We start from the raw sequence: 16,454 nt of genomic DNA on the forward strand, positions 1-16,454 counted from the left end.
GGAAATGTACTGTTTATTCACTTGACTGGCAGCACTATCACTTAGTGGTCTTTAAGAAAGAAAGACAGGTGATAATTATGTTCATATTCACCTCAAAAGGTACCGCCCAGCCCCACTCTTGACCAATCAAATTACTCAAAAATAACTGTTGTATAAAATAAATTATAGTTAACACTGTCATTAAGAGAACATGAGACCTTTATCTCACCATTGAGCGCCATGGCCAAGAGGAATCGCCATAGTTATATGTGATCTCCTCGCCTGGAAAGATTTCCTTGACAGCAAAAAGACACAAGTGTGGCTTTCCTTGGACCATTATTCTTTTGACATTACAGTTGGGCTGTATGTGATCGTCATTCACTAGTCGTCCCAGTGTTCCATCCTCTTTTGAAGCGTCTATGCTGTGAGACAAATAGACCAGAAAAAAAAACTTTAAACTTTGCTTGGGTTAAATCCTTAAATTGTCATGAGAGAAAAAAGACCTTCAGCCCAGCCTTGGCTTTTATGTAAAACACAAACTTTTTTAAAAACACATACGTATACTATTACACCTTTCTCACTAGCATATTGTGCAACAAAAGCCCTTTTTTTGTTAGACAGCTGCAGTCTTGTCATTTTCTCTTCCAAAACAGTTGGTTACTTCATCATATGATTTAACACCCTCTCATTTGTCAGTGTTTCCCCTAGTTGTTTTTGCTTTGGTGCGGGGGGGCTGGATGAGGGTAGTCGGGGGGTGATCCTAGGACCTTCTGCCCACAGGACCCCATTACAAGAGCATTTGTACCTGACAAACATTTTACACAGATTTGTGTTCACATTTTTTATTTTAGCAATGGAACACTATTTTTCGGCTCCGCCTCGACATACTTAAATGATACTCGAAGTTTACTCAAAGATGCCTTATAACTTTAACTATATATAAAGCAGAGACCTGCACTGGGTCGGGTACCTGCTGATTTGCGCATGTTTTTTTTTTTTAAAAATGTTTTCCCAGGTTCGGATCTGGGTGGAAAAAATAATATGCAGGTCGGATCGCAGGTTTTTAGATAAACACATCAAAATTAATATAAAAAAAATAATAATTGAGCTAAAAACTAATCTTTTTAGTTAGTTTGGTAAACTACAGATATCTTGGTCATTATTTACTCTCTGAGGATTGCTTCAGCTATTTCGCCACGGTCATTGGTTCAGCTGTTTACACGTGTTTCACCATCTAATAACACAATTTGTGATTGGACGACAGAATCAACATGGCTGCCACCGTCTTACAAGCGCCGCTTCCAAAACAGTAAATAATTATTTAGGTATTTGAGAATTAAGTGGATAAAACGTACAACTATCACTTTATAATGTTTCTGAAGTGTTTCCCTGATGGATTACTTCTCTCCTCGATGGATTCTAAAAACACGTGACAGCTTGTAACTGTTGAACGTTGCTCTGGACAGAAAGTAAGTCTGTTATTACACATGTAAAGTTCCTTTACAAAGATTAAAAGTTTAAAAGCATTAAACGTAACAAACGAGTGCTTTTACACTCGTATGGGAGAAGAACACAGAGGGTTGATGATGGAGCTGAAGTCAGGTTTTTATTGTGAGAGCTGCTTCATTCAGGTTGTTGTTTACTCACTGGCACCTTAACTGTGGCGATATGCTGTTCAATATTCAGCCAATATGACCCAAAATGATTACTTTAAATCCGGGTTACGGGTTGGGCTGCGGGTCGTGTTTCAACGGGTCGGACCGGGTGCGGTTTTGTACGTCCCCGGGTGGGGGCGGGGCGGATCTTGAAAATTGGACCCGTGCAGGACTCTGATATAAAGTATGCCTCCTCTGTATGGATAGAAAATTCAGTCACAACAAAATAATCTCTCTATATAATCAAAGATTATATAAGTTGTTGCAAAGATTGCATTAAATGCGTATTGCAAGTTGTGAAGAGACACTCGGCACATTTTATTTTAAATCAGCAGCTGCAGACTAAACTGCTGCAAAAATGCGTAAAAAGTAAATTGTCATGAGCCAGAAATAGATTAAGGGATTTTCCCTGTTTGTTTTCAAAGAGTTTTTATTCCATTATATTTCAATCGCATATAGTGAACGGACATGATTTGATTTCAAATTGGCAGCATGCTGTGTTATTAAAATGGTATGAGCCAGTCCAGATGTGTTTATTTGTTTGCAAATTGTTTTATCTGTATGTATAGGCCTTCAGTTTCTTTATGTTCATGTTAGAAGAGTGCAGGCTTGTGCAATATTTATTTATTTATTCAAGTTACGCACTGAGTTAATTGACAGGACTCATTTTATTTGAAATTACTGACTTTTCAATAAAAAAGATTATAAACTGACATGCCTATCAATTGCATATCAATTATTTTTAGGCTCAATAAATTCTGATAATATTTGACCGTAATTTCAAACATTTGTCCGGTAAATTGAAAACCAACTGGTCACGCTGTCCGGTGCCAATTTTTTTTTTTTTTTTTTTAGGGGAAACACTGACAACCAGATGCCAACCCATCAATCAAACAGTCCTACAATTTCAATCTCTCTGTAAAGCACTTTGGTCCAGCATTTGTTTTTAAATGTACCCACAAATAAAACTACAACTTCAAATAAGACGAGCAACACTTTGGAAAAAAAAAAATACATATGAGTAAATGAACAAGCAGCAAACTTACCAGTAGCGCTTCCCATTCCACATGAAATCGAATATATATTTGCTTTTGTCATCTGCTCCTGCACTCAGGGACAAAACTCCCCTGTACTCCACCACAAAACTTTTTGGTTCGATGTATTCCTGTGTAAACACACCTCTCCCTGAAGAAAAGAAAGAAAGAAAACATTAACATAAGTTACTACTTCTAAGACCACCAACCTCATTTATGGCTTCTTTTCAAAGAGAAATTTAGACAGAGAGGAAGACCGACAACAACAATTTATAAGCGCCTTTAAAAAAAACAGAGTTAGTAAGTGCTGTTAATAAAAATTAGTGATGGCCAAATGAAGCCTGGTGAAGCATTTTCTTTATTTTCTGAGCCCACTAGATGGCGCTTTTTGTTCATCAAAAGGTTGAAAGCACACTGAATTGCCATTCTTTGAGCCTCTTTCTTTAAGCGATGAGTGCCAACTAGTGGGCTCAGAAAATAAAGAACATGCTTCATGAGGCTTCAATTGGCCATGACTAATAAAAATAATAAAACAAAATGTTAATGACTACAATCCAGAATAAAATGAAAAAATGAAAAAGACTTACAATTACAATCAGTTCATATAAGCCATACAATGAAAGCAAATCTTATTTTAAGAGGTAAAGGAAGACAATGTATGGGTATATGGCATGTAGGTAGCAATCTGGGTGGGGTGCCCACATACAGTATATCACATAAGTGAGTACACCCCTCCCATTTTTGCAAATATTTCATTATATCTCGTCATGGGACAACACTATAGAAATGACACTTTGATATAACTTAAAGTAGTCAGTGTACAGCTTGTATAGTAGTATAGATTTACCTTCCTATGAAAATGACTCAAAACACAGCCATCAACATCTAAACAGCTGGCAACATAAGTGAGTACACCCCACAGTGAACATGTCCAAATTGTGCCTAAAGTGTCAATATTTTGTGTGCCAACCATTATTATCTAGCACTGCCTTAACCCTTTTGGGCATGGACTTCACCAGAGCTCACAGGTTGCTTCAGGAATCCTCTCCCACTCCTCCATGATGACATCATGGAGCAGATGGATGTGAAGACACCTTGCGCTACCCCACCTTCAGCTTGAGGATGGCCCACAGGTGCACAGGTGAGTTTAGGGCTGGATACATACTTGGCCAGTCCATCACCTTCACCTTCAGCTTCCTCAGCAAGGCAGTTGTCATCTACTAGGTGTGTTTTGGGTCATTATCATGTTGGAAAACTGCATTGCAGCTCAGTTTCTGAAGGGGGGCGAGCATGCTCTGCTTGGAATTTATGTTTCACTAAATGAACCGAGCTCCCCAGAGCCGGCAGCACTCATGCAGTCCCAAACCATGATGCTGCCACCACTATACTTGACTGTAGACAAAGGACAGTTGTCTTGGTGCTCTTTCAGCATGTGTGGCACCTTGGTGAAGAGCACCAAGACAACTGTCCTTTGCCTACAGTCAAGTATAGTGGTGGCAGCACTCATGCAGCCCCAAACCATGATGCTGCCACCACTATACTTGCCTGTAGGCAAGGGACAGTTGTCTTGGTGCTCTTCACCAAGGTGCCACACATGCTGAAAGAGCACCAAGACAACTGTCCCTTGCCTACAGGCAAGTATAGTGGTGGCAGCATCATGGTTTAGGGCCGCATGAGTGCTGCCACCACTATACTTGCCTGTAGGCAAAGGACAGTTGTGGTTGGTTGGACATGTTCACTGTGGGGTGTACTCACTTATGTTGCCAGCTGTTTAGATGTTGATGGCTGTGTTTTGAGTCATTTTCATAGGAAGGTAAATCTATACTACTATACAAGCTGTACACTGACTACTTTAAGTTATATCAAAGTGTCATTTCTATAGTGTTGTCCCATGAAAAGATAAAATTAAATATTTGCAAAAATGAGAGGGGTGTACTCACTTATGTGAGATACTGTATATTACAAGCAGTACATTTGGTGAACATTTTTTTATTTGCATAATCAACATAGAATCCTATCTATAATAAACTCTACACTTGCATGTTAATGTGTTAATTAATAGTAACATGACACTTTTTAACTTGAAGATGATTTAAAGGATTAGTTAAAGCAGCTGTAAGTGGTTTGATGGTTTGGGATAACTTTCTATAATTTTGCCCGCTCTCTTATAGTGCTGCACGATTGATCTAATCGCAATCGCGATGTCAGGCTGTGCGATTACATAACCGCATAAAAGGCTGCAATTTGCGATTTAATGTAGGCTAAATAAATGTTAACGTGTGTGCCTGTGAACGTGACTGCCTCTCCTGTAGTGTGTGGAGTTTGTTGACTTCACGCCCAAAAGCTATCCTGATGCGTGCAGCCGGCGTGCAGCAGTGACCAACACAGACGCTGAAGAAGAGCATGAGCTCGACCATGAACAGCCTGAGTTGGTGGCGAAAAAAACGTCTGTTACATGGCAATACTTTGGATTCAGGTACGGCAACGTTGAACAGAAAGACGTGCTGTGTAAGTGTAAAAGTTAAAGTCGCCATGTCCCGCAGCAACACGACCAATCTATACTCAACACTCAAGACAGCACAGCACAGGGAAAAGTAGGAAGAGTGCATGCGAGAGAAAGCCAAGCCAAGTAATGTTAAAGACAGTGAGACAACTGAAAGCCACCAGAGCCTCATAAAACAACATCCAAGCACAGTTAAGCAAACATTTGAAAGTGTCACAGTGTAACAAATGAAAAATTGAGCAATTTTGATTGGGTTCGGCCCACTTGACATGCTGCTGTGTTGTGCTATGGCGTGCTGAAATTTGTCATTTACGTGACAACGCCTGAATGCAACACAGGCTCGCGTCGCTGTGTGTACAGTTCCATGCTGGCAGCTGTGTGAGCAGCGTGTTTGACTGTGCTCAGTCTGTTGATGGTCATTGACACACTGTCTGTCCATAACAATAACTCTGTCAGGTCAGTGCCCCCCCTAATATAATGTAGGGGAAACACTGAATCAAGCAACAAGACTCAAGATACCATTTATTTATTAAATTGTAATCACAATCGCAAATCGCGATATTGTCCACTCAAATCACAATCGAACATTTTTATCAAACCGTGCAGCACTACTCTTTTTCTCACCTGATTAGATAGATGCAGTAGGGGAGAAGGAGAATCTAAAACTCTGCTTACTGCAGAGCAGTGTGACTGAGGGATCTGTGTCACAGACCAAACACTATCAGTGAGCCCATTTACATGCACGCAATAATCTGATATCTGTGAATATTCTAGTAATGTTAATAATCTGACTCAACACGTTTGCATGTACTTCTGTATGGCGTTAACAGAAAAAAAAACATTTACATGATTTAGTCAATAATTGGATTTCTTTCCACAAGTAGATGATGGTCTGTGTGTGTTGTTCATTTCAGAGCATGTGCAAAAAAGAGGCAAGGGGATGGGGAGAAACATTCTGCTTGTGCCGGGCATAGTTGTATAAATGTAGATGCTACCTTCCGTGTATAACTTACAGTATATCAGTGTGGGGACTCACTGCGCTGTTCATGACAGCTCCGCTAGACTCTCTACGCATGGTAACCATCGAAACGACATCTGCCTGGTACTTTATCCTTGCAAATACAGTACAGGCCAAAAGTTTGGACACACCTTCTCATTCAATGCGTTTTCTGTATTTTCATGACTATTTACATTGTAGATTCTCACTGAAGGCATCAAAACTATGAATGAACACATGTGGAGTTATGTACTTAACAAAAAAAGGTGAAATAACTGAAAACATGTTTTATATTCTAGTTTCTTCAAAATAGCCACCCTTTGCTCTGATTACTGCTTTGCACACTCTTGGCATTCTCTCCATGAGCTTCAAGAGGTAGTCACCTGAAATGGTTTTCCAACAGTCTTGAAGGAGTTCCCAGAGGTGTTTAGCACTTGTTGGCCCCTTTGCCTTCACTCTGCGGTCCAGCTCACCCCAAACCATCTGGATTGGGTTCAGGTCCGGTGACTGTGGAGGCCAGGTCATCTGCCGCAGCACTCCATCACTCTCCTTCTTGGTCAAATAGCCCTTACACAGCCTGGAGGTGTGTTTGGGGTCATTGTCCTGTTGAAAAATAAATGATCGTCCAACTAAACGCAAACCGGATGGGATGGCATGTCGCTGCAGGATGCTGTGGTAGCCATGCTGGTTCAGTGTGCCTTCAATTTTGAATAAATCCCCAACAGTGTCACCAGCAAAACACCCCCACACCATCACACCTCCTCCTCCATGCTTCACAGTGGGAACCAGGCATGTGGAATCCATCCGTTCACCTTTTCTGCGTCTCACAAAGACACGGCGGTTGGAACCAAAGATCTCAAATTTGGACTCATCAGACCAAAGCACAGATTTCCACTGGTCTAATGTCCATTCCTTGTGTTTCTTGGCCCAAACAAATCTCTTCTGCTTGTTGCCTCTCCTTAGCAGTGGTTTCCTAGCAGCTATTTAACCATGAAGGCCTGATTCGCGCAGTCTCCTCTTAACAGTTGTTCTAGAGATGGGTCTGCTGCTAGAACTCTGTGTGGCATTCATCTGGTCTCTGATCTGAGCTGCTGTTAACTTGCCATTTCTGAGGCTGGTGACTCGGATGAACTTATCCCCAGAAGCAGAGGTGACTCTTGGTCTTCCTTTCCTGGGTCGGTCCTCGTGTGCCAGTTTCGTTGTAGCGCTTGATGGTTTTTGCGACTCCACTTGGGGACACATTTAAAGTTTTTGCAATTTTCCGGACTGACTGACCTTCATTTCTTAAAGTAATGATGGCCACTGGTTTTTCTTTAGTTAGCTGATTGGTTCTTGCCATAATATGAATTTTAACAGTTGTCCAATAGGGCTGTCGGCTGTGTATTAACCTGACTTCTGCACAACACAACTGATGGTCCCAACCCCATTGATAAAGCAAGAAATTCCACTAATTAACCCTGATAAGGCACACCTGTGAAGTGGAAACCATTTCAGGTGACTACCTCTTGAAGCTCATGGAGAGAATGCCAAGAGTGTGCAAAGCAGTAATCAGAGCAAAGGGTGGCTATTTTGAAGAAACTAGAATATAAAACATGTTTTCAGTTATTTCACCTTTTTTTGTTAAGTACATAACTCCACATGTGTTCATTCATAGTTTTGATGCCTTCAGTGAGAATCTACAATGTAAATAGTCATGAAAATAAAGAAAACGCATTGAATGAGAAGGTGTGTCCAAACTTTTGGCCTGTACTGTAGATAAAACGCTTTTGCATTTTGCTTATGCATAGATTTATAAAACAAGAGAAACCAGATTAACCCTCCCCAGAGGTATACTTTTTGTCATATCTCACTTTGTCAATCAATTTGTTCCTAATGATGTCATGATTGTTTATTGTTTCTGTTTTGATTAGTGATTTTTAAAAATACTTATGTATTGGGGTCCCAGGGGACCCCAGTCAAAAGCACCTAATTCTGCCAATGTAGTTTTAATAGATGGAACTATTTACTGAGTTCATGGTTGCCATGAGTCCTAATTTAGACTCAGACACAGAAGCTGTCTTTTTTGTAACCTGTTAACAACTATGACTATATTTAATTATATTTAGTATGTTAAGAAAAGGCCCTACAGAATGTTTTCTGTTAAAGGTGAAAACAAAATTTGCTGTGGAAACTGTCAAGACATGTGGCTACACATGACAAAATCAAAATTTTTGATTTCACATATTTATCATGCCTTAATTGGTAGACAAAGCTGACTTGATGAAAAAAACACTAAAATAAGTTTGACATTCATTTAACATGCTAAATATCAGATTTAGCCAGGATCAAAGCAAATGTTGTTGAAAATGAAGTTGTTGGGACTTCCGGTGGAGCGACTGAAGCGGATGGCCGCATAAATAATCCCTCCCGGTCGGTCGGAGTTTATTCCCCAATTTAAATACAAATACTCTCCAAGCTTTGCTCTAATTAATGATGGAGGGGGAAAAACACAAGAAGGGCAAGGGTAAACAACCCGGGAAAGCGGAGAAGGGCGACAAATTGGCGACAGAGGGGACCATAGCAGAGGAACACGGAGACGGTAATGGTGGACGAGGACAACACACTGAGCTAGCAGCAGTGGATATGGAAGCTAGCATCGCCACCATCCGCGCAGACATAAAGACTATGGTCACGGAGATGAAGTCTGAGCTGGGTAATTTTCGAGACAGCATCAGAGAAGATTTAAAAAGGGAACTGGCCGACATAAGGGAGGAAATTCAACATAAGCTAGGTGAAGTAGCAACCGACCTTAAAGCTACAACCAAAAGAGTGTGCGAAGCTGAAGGCCGTATAGCCGACATCGAGGAGTGGACCGTGGACTTCAGTGAGGCGCTGAGTCAGTCACTACAAGCCCAGGATAGTTTGCAGATGAAGCTAACAGACCTGGAAGCACGTTCGAGGCGTTATAACATACACATTTATGGCATCTCAGAGGGAGCTGAGGAAAACAACATCCAGCAATTTATTGACAATATGATCAAAAAAGAGCTGCAGCCCCTCGCCGAAGATGAACTTGGAATACAACGGTGTCACAGAGCGCTCAGCCCTAAACCCCCAAAAGAGGCACAACCAAGGTCAGTGGTTGTATACTTTCAGGAGTTTAAAACCAAAGAACTGGTGTTGCACTCTGCATGGAAGAAGAGGGAGATCTACTATGGCGACAGGAGGATTTATTTCGACCATGACTACCCTGCAGAAACGTTGGCAAAAAGAAAGGCGTATGCGCAGATTAGGAGACTTTTGCGGGAAAAGGGAATACGGTTTCAGACACCACCGCCAGCCAAGCTACGAGTTTTCTTCCACAGCGGATGTACGGGAGTGCAGCGGAGGCGGCGGAGGATTTGAAGAAGAGGGGCTTCCCGCTTGAACGTGAGAGCACCGATCAATCCGGGATTCTGGAGAAAATACGGCAGACAGCCAGCACCCAGTCCCACCAGGAGTGGATTAAGCAAAGGCTGCGAGGTTTTCAGCGGCCATGATAGACACAGTGACAACGTAAACGGGAGGTAACAGACTGTGTAACGATCTTGCATTATAAGAGCAGAGACTCGACTGAGAGCTACAGTCCAGTTAAAAACGTTAGTGATATGGGGCCGGGGGATGGAGGTGTACTGTATAGTGTCTGGGAGTAAAAACTGTATGTCACCTGCTGTTTTGTTGTTTTCTTGTAGCTGACTCCCCCCCTCTCCACTAAGACTGAGCACCTTTTGTTTCTGTTTTCTCTCCATTTCTCATTTTCATTTAATACACAACTACCAGCTCCTAATTTCATGTGGTTCCAAACTTTAAATTTATTACTGTGTGTGTTCGCCCTTAGCCCATAGTGAATATAGTTGACCGACAATTATGGGAAAGAGATCAGATCTTGACGAACTTAGTGCACAAATACACCCTTGGAGCAGGGATATTATAGGTTGCACTGAAGGGGGGCTCTGGTGGTTCACTAGACTACTCCCTCCACTTTAAGAAGTGTTGTACTACTTCAAAATGGAAGTCTACTTGAGTTTTTTAATGTGTTGGTTTGTTTTATCTTGTAATGTTTTGAGTTTGTTTTATAGTTCAAAAACAGTTCAGGTTTGGTCACCTCTAACATGTCCTTCACCTACCTGTGTTAACTGTGGGATTAAATGCAATGTCAGGAATGTAGAGTAGTTACCCTTAATGTAAATGGCTTACACAATCCAATTAAAAGGGGCAAGGTTATTGCAAAGATGAAAAGGGAGAAACCGCATGTAGTATTCCGGCAGGAGACCCATCTCAACCGAATTGAACATGAAAAGTTAAAAAAATATGGTTTTAGAAATACATTTTACTCATGTTGTAAGAAAGGGAGAAAAAGAGGGGTAGCAATACTGATTCCAAATAGAGTGAATTTTCGAGTGGTTGCTGAATTCTGTGATAAAGAGGGTCGGTATGTATTTGTTAAGGGGTTCCTTGAACAGAAAGAAGTTACACTAGTTAATGTGTATTTACCACCTGGCCAGGATAATTCCTGTATAAGAGAAATTTTTGATTTGATTGCCTCTGAAGCCACTGGAGTTATAATATGTGGAGGAGACTGGAATATCCAGCTACAATGTAAGCTAGACTCCTCTAACACATTAAATGGACCTGCTCCCACACTAGAGTAATGAAGAATATGTTGACAGAGCTCGGGATGATTGATGTATGGAGGGAGCTCCACCCAACAGAAAGACAGTACACATTTTACTCAGGAAGTCACAGAGTGCACTCAAGAATTGACTATTTTTTTTACATATAACTCAGACAGACACAGACTCAAGGAATGCAGTATAGGGATTCGAGATGTCTCTGACCATTCGCCTGTTTATCTAACCCTGCACCTAGACAATAAAAAGAAAAACACGTTGTGGCGACTTAATACAAGTATCTTAAATGATAACACATGTAAGAATTATGTACGAAAGGAATTTAAAGACTACATGGATAACAACAATAATGGGGAAGTATCACCAAGTGTTTTGTGGGACGCTGCTAAGTCAGTGATCAGAGGAAAGCTTATTGCCTACACATCACATAAGAAAAAGGAAAGAGATAAAAAGCTATCTGATCTACAAGAAAATCTGAAAGTGTTAGAGAGGGAACATGTTGAAGGGAAAGATCCCCACATTCTAAATAAAATCAACACCATCAAAAAGGAATTAAATGGACTCTATGAGAAGGAAATAGAGAAAAAAGCCAAGTTCGTTAAGCAGAGATATTATGAGAATGGCCCTAGGGCCCTGAAGCTCCTGGCATGGAGGCTAAGGAAGCAACAGGCAGAGAGTTCCGTATTTGAAATTAGAGACCCTAGAACTAAAAAAGTGTGCCACAAATTAGAGGACATACAACACATTTTTGAAAACTACTACAGAGAACTATAGAGGGAACCAAATACAACTAGTCCTCAGGAAATAAATACATTTCTAGAATCACTAGATCTACCCTCCATAGGTGAAGAACAGAATAAAGCCCTAACGGCAGATATTAGAAATAGAAAAAGTGATTTCTAAGTTGAAGGCCAATAAAGCGCCGGGAACGGATGGTTTCCCAGCCGAATGGTATAAGGCCTTTAAAGAGCAAATAGTGCCTATACTTTTGGACTGCTTTAACCACAGAAGGGGATCCACCAAGAACATGGAGGGAAGCAATAATTTCAGTTATTCATAAGGAGGGGAAGGATAAAAAAGAATGTAGTGCATATAGACCAATTTCTGTACTGAATATTGATTATAAGCTGTACGCGTCAATACTGGCTAAAAGACTAGAACATATAATACCAGACCTAGTGGATCCAGATCAAACAGGCTTTGTGCGTGATAGACAGACGCGAGACAATATTAGACGGGTGCTGCACATACTTGATCATGTGACTAAGGGGAATAACAGAGCTGTAGCACTCAGTCTAGATGCCGAAAAGGCGTTTGACTCGGTTCGCTGGGAGTACTTATATCTGACGCTGAGAAGATTTGGATTTAAAGATGACTCGATTAGATGTATTAAAACACTATACTCCTCTCCAGATGCCAGAATAAAAATTAACGGACATCACTCACAGCCCATTGAGCTGGAGCGAGGCTGCCGTCAAGGCTGTCCTCTCAGTCCAGCTCTTTTCTCGCTATTTATCGAACCCTTAGCACAGTCAGTTAGGGATGACCTGGCAATAAAAGGAATAATAGTCAGTGGCTTGGAGCAAAAGATTTGCCTATATGCGGATGACGTGTTATTGCTTATAACAGCGCCAGAGCTCAGCATCCCTAGGTTGATGTCTACACTGAAAAACTTTGGAACCTATTCTGGATATAAATTAAATGTGCAAAAAAACCCGAATTTTATGTTATAATTACACTCCTCAGAAAGACATGCTAAATAAATTTGATTTTAAATGGAATTCATCAGAAATTAAGTACCTGGGGATTCGAATACCTAAAGATCTATCCAAGATCTATGAAAGCAACTATGGTCCCATAAATAAAAACATCAAGTCAGATATTGACAGATGGTCTCAGCTGCCTTTAGATATGCACAATAGGATAGAAACAATAAAAATGAACCTACTTCCTCGACTCTTATATCTTTTTCAATCCCTGCCAGTAATGGTTACACCAATGCAATTTAACGAATGGGATAAGTGGATCTCAAGATTCACATGGGGGGGTAGAAGGCCAAGGATTCAATTCAAAACATTGCAACTCCCTAAAGAGAAAGGGGGTAGATCATTACCATGCTTAGCAGACTACTATAAGGCAGCGCAATTAAGACCACTGGCTTGCTGCTGTAACCCAAATTATACAGCAAAATGGAAGGATTTGGAAACTTCACAATTAGATATACCGTTACAATCTATATTGGGTAGTAAAACACTGTATGAGCAGCATTCTAGTAGCCTGAATCAATGGTCTAGAGTTTGCCTTCAAATTTGGTTTAAGGAATGTAAATCACCATTACTTGAAAGACAGTCTAAACTGCTAAGATGGGTTGCTTTTGACCCCGAATTCAAACCCACTAGGATTGACGGGAGGTTTAAACACTGGTATAGAAGGGGAATCACTTCTTACTGCTCAATTTCATCGAAGGGAGAATTTGATAGTTTTCAGAAAATTTCGGATACATATGGGTTAGAAAAACTGGATTTTTTTAGGTATCTTCAAACCAGGACTGATTTTAATGATGAGATAAAACCAACAGAGGAATGTGAGACTAACCTAATTGACATGTACAAAAATAAGGACAATAAGAAACTTGTTTCAACACTGTACTCCCATATTCGATCTAATAAGAAACACTCAACAGATAAGGTTAGATTAAAATGGGAGAAAGAATCTGGAACTATCATCACAGAGGAAGAATGGTTGAATATGTGCTCTGTGCAGTCAACTTCCACTAGTTCTGGTCTTTGGAGAGATTTTTGCTGGCGGAATCTGGTCAGGTATTTTATAACTCCTAAGTTAAATAGTGTGCAGACAGGGGAGACGGTCAGAGGTCTATGTTGGAGGAACTGTGGAGAACAGCTAGCAGACCATTTTCATATATTTTGGTGCTGCCCAGCTATTCAGCCATACTGGCAAGAGATTATACGAGTAATACAAAATATTTTTGGTGACGAAATTTACTGCTCTTTCTCTACAATCTATTTGGGCAATATTGCACCTCATTTACTGATGCAAGACAAATATCTTTTGAAAATATTATTAGCAGCCAGCAAGAAAGCTGTAACCCGAAAATGGCTGCAGGCGACACTTCCAACAGAGACAGACTGGATAGATATTGTGACTAATATTCAAAATATGGAAAGGATGACCTTTTCGCTAAGTCTACAGATGGATAAGTATTTGAAATACTGGGAAAAATGGATTATGTTTGTGACCACAAGAGATGATAACTGAGCCATTACTGTATGAACTGACTTGTATCTCCATCGTATAATATATGTATGAATGTGTTGGTGACCAAATGTTTGTTCTATGGTTTGTTTTTGTTTTCTATGCTGTATGTTATGTTTGTTCTTTCTATAAAAATAAAGTACAAAAAAAAAAAGAAAAAAGAAAATGAAGTTGTTCTGAATCCATTGGTACCAAGCATTTGATATAATTCCATGTAGATTTTGAGATACAGACATTTCTGTATCATACTGTATTTAGTCACTAGTCACTCATTTTAGCCCACAGGAATACAATATAATATGTCTATAAGCTCTGCACAGTGTTAAAAAACTTGCACTGTAGCCTCATTCTTTGACCAATTTGAAAAATTTCAATGGACTTGTACTGAGTTTAGTTAGTACTTTATATGCTGTAAAGGAAATTATAAAATTCCATTGTGGACATTAATGGTTTAAAGAAAAGTATATATTTTCGTTTTACACCAAATGCAAATTAACTAACTTTCCTAAAATAATAATAATCTTTGTTTTTTTCCCCTCAGATGACATGTACTACATCACTAGTAAAGTTTTGAGAAGAAACAAGTTAACAATTTGCTATGATAGTTGTTTCTTAAAGTAGTTTATTCTTGGGGTCCCCAGGGACCCCAGTCAGTAGTCCATGTATATAAAATATGTCGGTAGGATGAGGGTTAAATGGTATACATGCACTGAATAAATGGATTATTGGGCAAAAACCAAGGAGTGTCTGATTTTTCATAATCTGATAATGCCTGTTATCTGATAAAACATACTGCATTATGCTGTTTACACGACTTTATTCAGTTAACTCCAGAAATCAGATAATGATCAGTTTATTAGTGTGCATGTAAATGGGCTCACTGTGATCACTGTCAGAATATAGAGCTATTTAACACTTTCATTAACAAATACATAACAGAGTATCTTTAACTACAACTGTAAGGTGACTACACTAATAGAAACAAACGATGGTATACTGGATGAAAAACTTACCTTTAAATGTGTTAATAAATCTTCCTTCTAGGAAGGGTTTGTCTTCTCCACGAATAATGTGCTCCACAGCATCCTTATCAGGAGTCTTTCTCCTCCTCCTCTCAGTCATCTTTGCTGTAATAATGCCCAGACATTACAAGCTTTAATAAATGTCATGTCACATGGCTGTCCTTTGAACACTGAAACTGTTAAGTTAAGCTATATTTCATGCCAAATCACATCAGATATTCTGTGTCAATATTCAACAGGGGTGCAACGGATCACAAAACTCAGTTTGGATCATATCAAGGTTTACTGTGGATTTATTTTTACACATAATCTTACATAACTCCGCTTTCACCTGCCTTAAATGCAAAATATCTCCACACAGACATGGCGAGTGGTGCTGCCGTTGTTGACAAGACAAAGCTCCCATTTTGACGTATTAAACGGTATTAAACTGTTATAATAAACGTTTACCTGGCCGGCGAGTCGGTGACGCACGTCTATGTTAGCCATTTAACTATTATCAATTAGCCGATAGCCACATTAGTAGTCCGTTACGTTTATATATCTATCTCTTACGTTATCGATGAGCTAACGGCTAGTAGCTAACGCTAATAATAAAAGGCGTTCTTTTGAAGTATTAAATGGTATTAACCCCATGGGCCCTAGGCGTTTTTGGGGTATTTTTACTGCCTTTACTTTTAAGCTCATATCACAGTCATTATAAAGGCTACATACACATGCTATATCTTGTTTTTTTTTCAGGACAATGTGGGCTATCCAGATTTGCCATTATTTCATGTCCTTCTATGTGCCTGTAATTTTTATATCAATGAAAAAAACAAATCTGTGTGACTAAATTCTTAAATTTTTCTATGCATCTCACCATAGCAAGTTGGAAGTAGACATATTCTGCCACATCTGAAGAAGGGAGACTCTCTGGAATCTGGCAATATAAGAACCATGATGCTGGGACATTCTGTCACTTCACAGTTGTCCAAAACATGTGGTTTGTGCCAGGCGGACATGATTGACAGGATTTTTTCATTATTGCAAGAAATTCCATTGACTCATTCACATGTCAAAAATGTGTTTTATCTGAAAGAAACATGCAATATTTACATCTAAGATCATAGAAAAATAGTCAACCAAGTGCAATGATGTCCTCCAAGATAATATTTGCCACTTTGTTTCCAGTAAACAAAGTTTGTTGTTGTTTCTCAGTTTCAGTTATATATTGGGGGCATTTTGGGCATTGGGGGACACACATGTCCCCCCTCAATGTGTATGGTGTCTACGGCCCTGTCATGCATGCATAATTAGGCTACAGTTGTCTGGGTGCACAAAGGTGAAGTGGCTGGTCTTG

At 39.8% G+C, this 16,454-nt stretch overlaps 2 protein-coding genes across 5 annotated transcripts in view; one reads left to right on the forward strand and one right to left on the reverse strand.

Annotated features, from left to right (window-relative positions):
• stard5 (StAR related lipid transfer domain containing 5) overlaps window positions 1–16,454 on the forward strand; it is a 123,673-nt gene that overhangs the window by 52,327 nt on the left and 54,892 nt on the right. The gene's annotated exons all lie outside the window — the stretch shown is intronic.
• LOC144458848 (uncharacterized) overlaps window positions 1–16,454 on the reverse strand; it is a 32,644-nt gene that overhangs the window by 14,866 nt on the left and 1,324 nt on the right. For 3 of the 4 annotated variants that reach the window (XM_078162510.1, XM_078162512.1, XM_078162502.1), the window contains exons 2-4: window positions 15,104–15,217; window positions 2,681–2,819; window positions 209–401 (exon numbers count right to left, since the gene is read on the reverse strand). In XM_078162510.1, the coding sequence (XP_078018636.1) occupies window positions 209–401; window positions 2,681–2,819; window positions 15,104–15,212 (441 nt within the window). In that variant the 5' untranslated portion in view covers window positions 15,213–15,217. Of the gene's footprint in view, window positions 1–208; window positions 402–2,680; window positions 2,820–15,103; window positions 16,212–16,454 lie in introns of those variants that run through there. The other variant, XM_078162506.1, reaches the window with a different exon arrangement.

Source organism: Epinephelus lanceolatus, chromosome 2 (assembly GCF_041903045.1).
Source record: "Epinephelus lanceolatus isolate andai-2023 chromosome 2, ASM4190304v1, whole genome shotgun sequence".
Lineage (NCBI taxonomy): Eukaryota > Metazoa > Chordata > Actinopteri > Perciformes > Serranidae > Epinephelus > Epinephelus lanceolatus.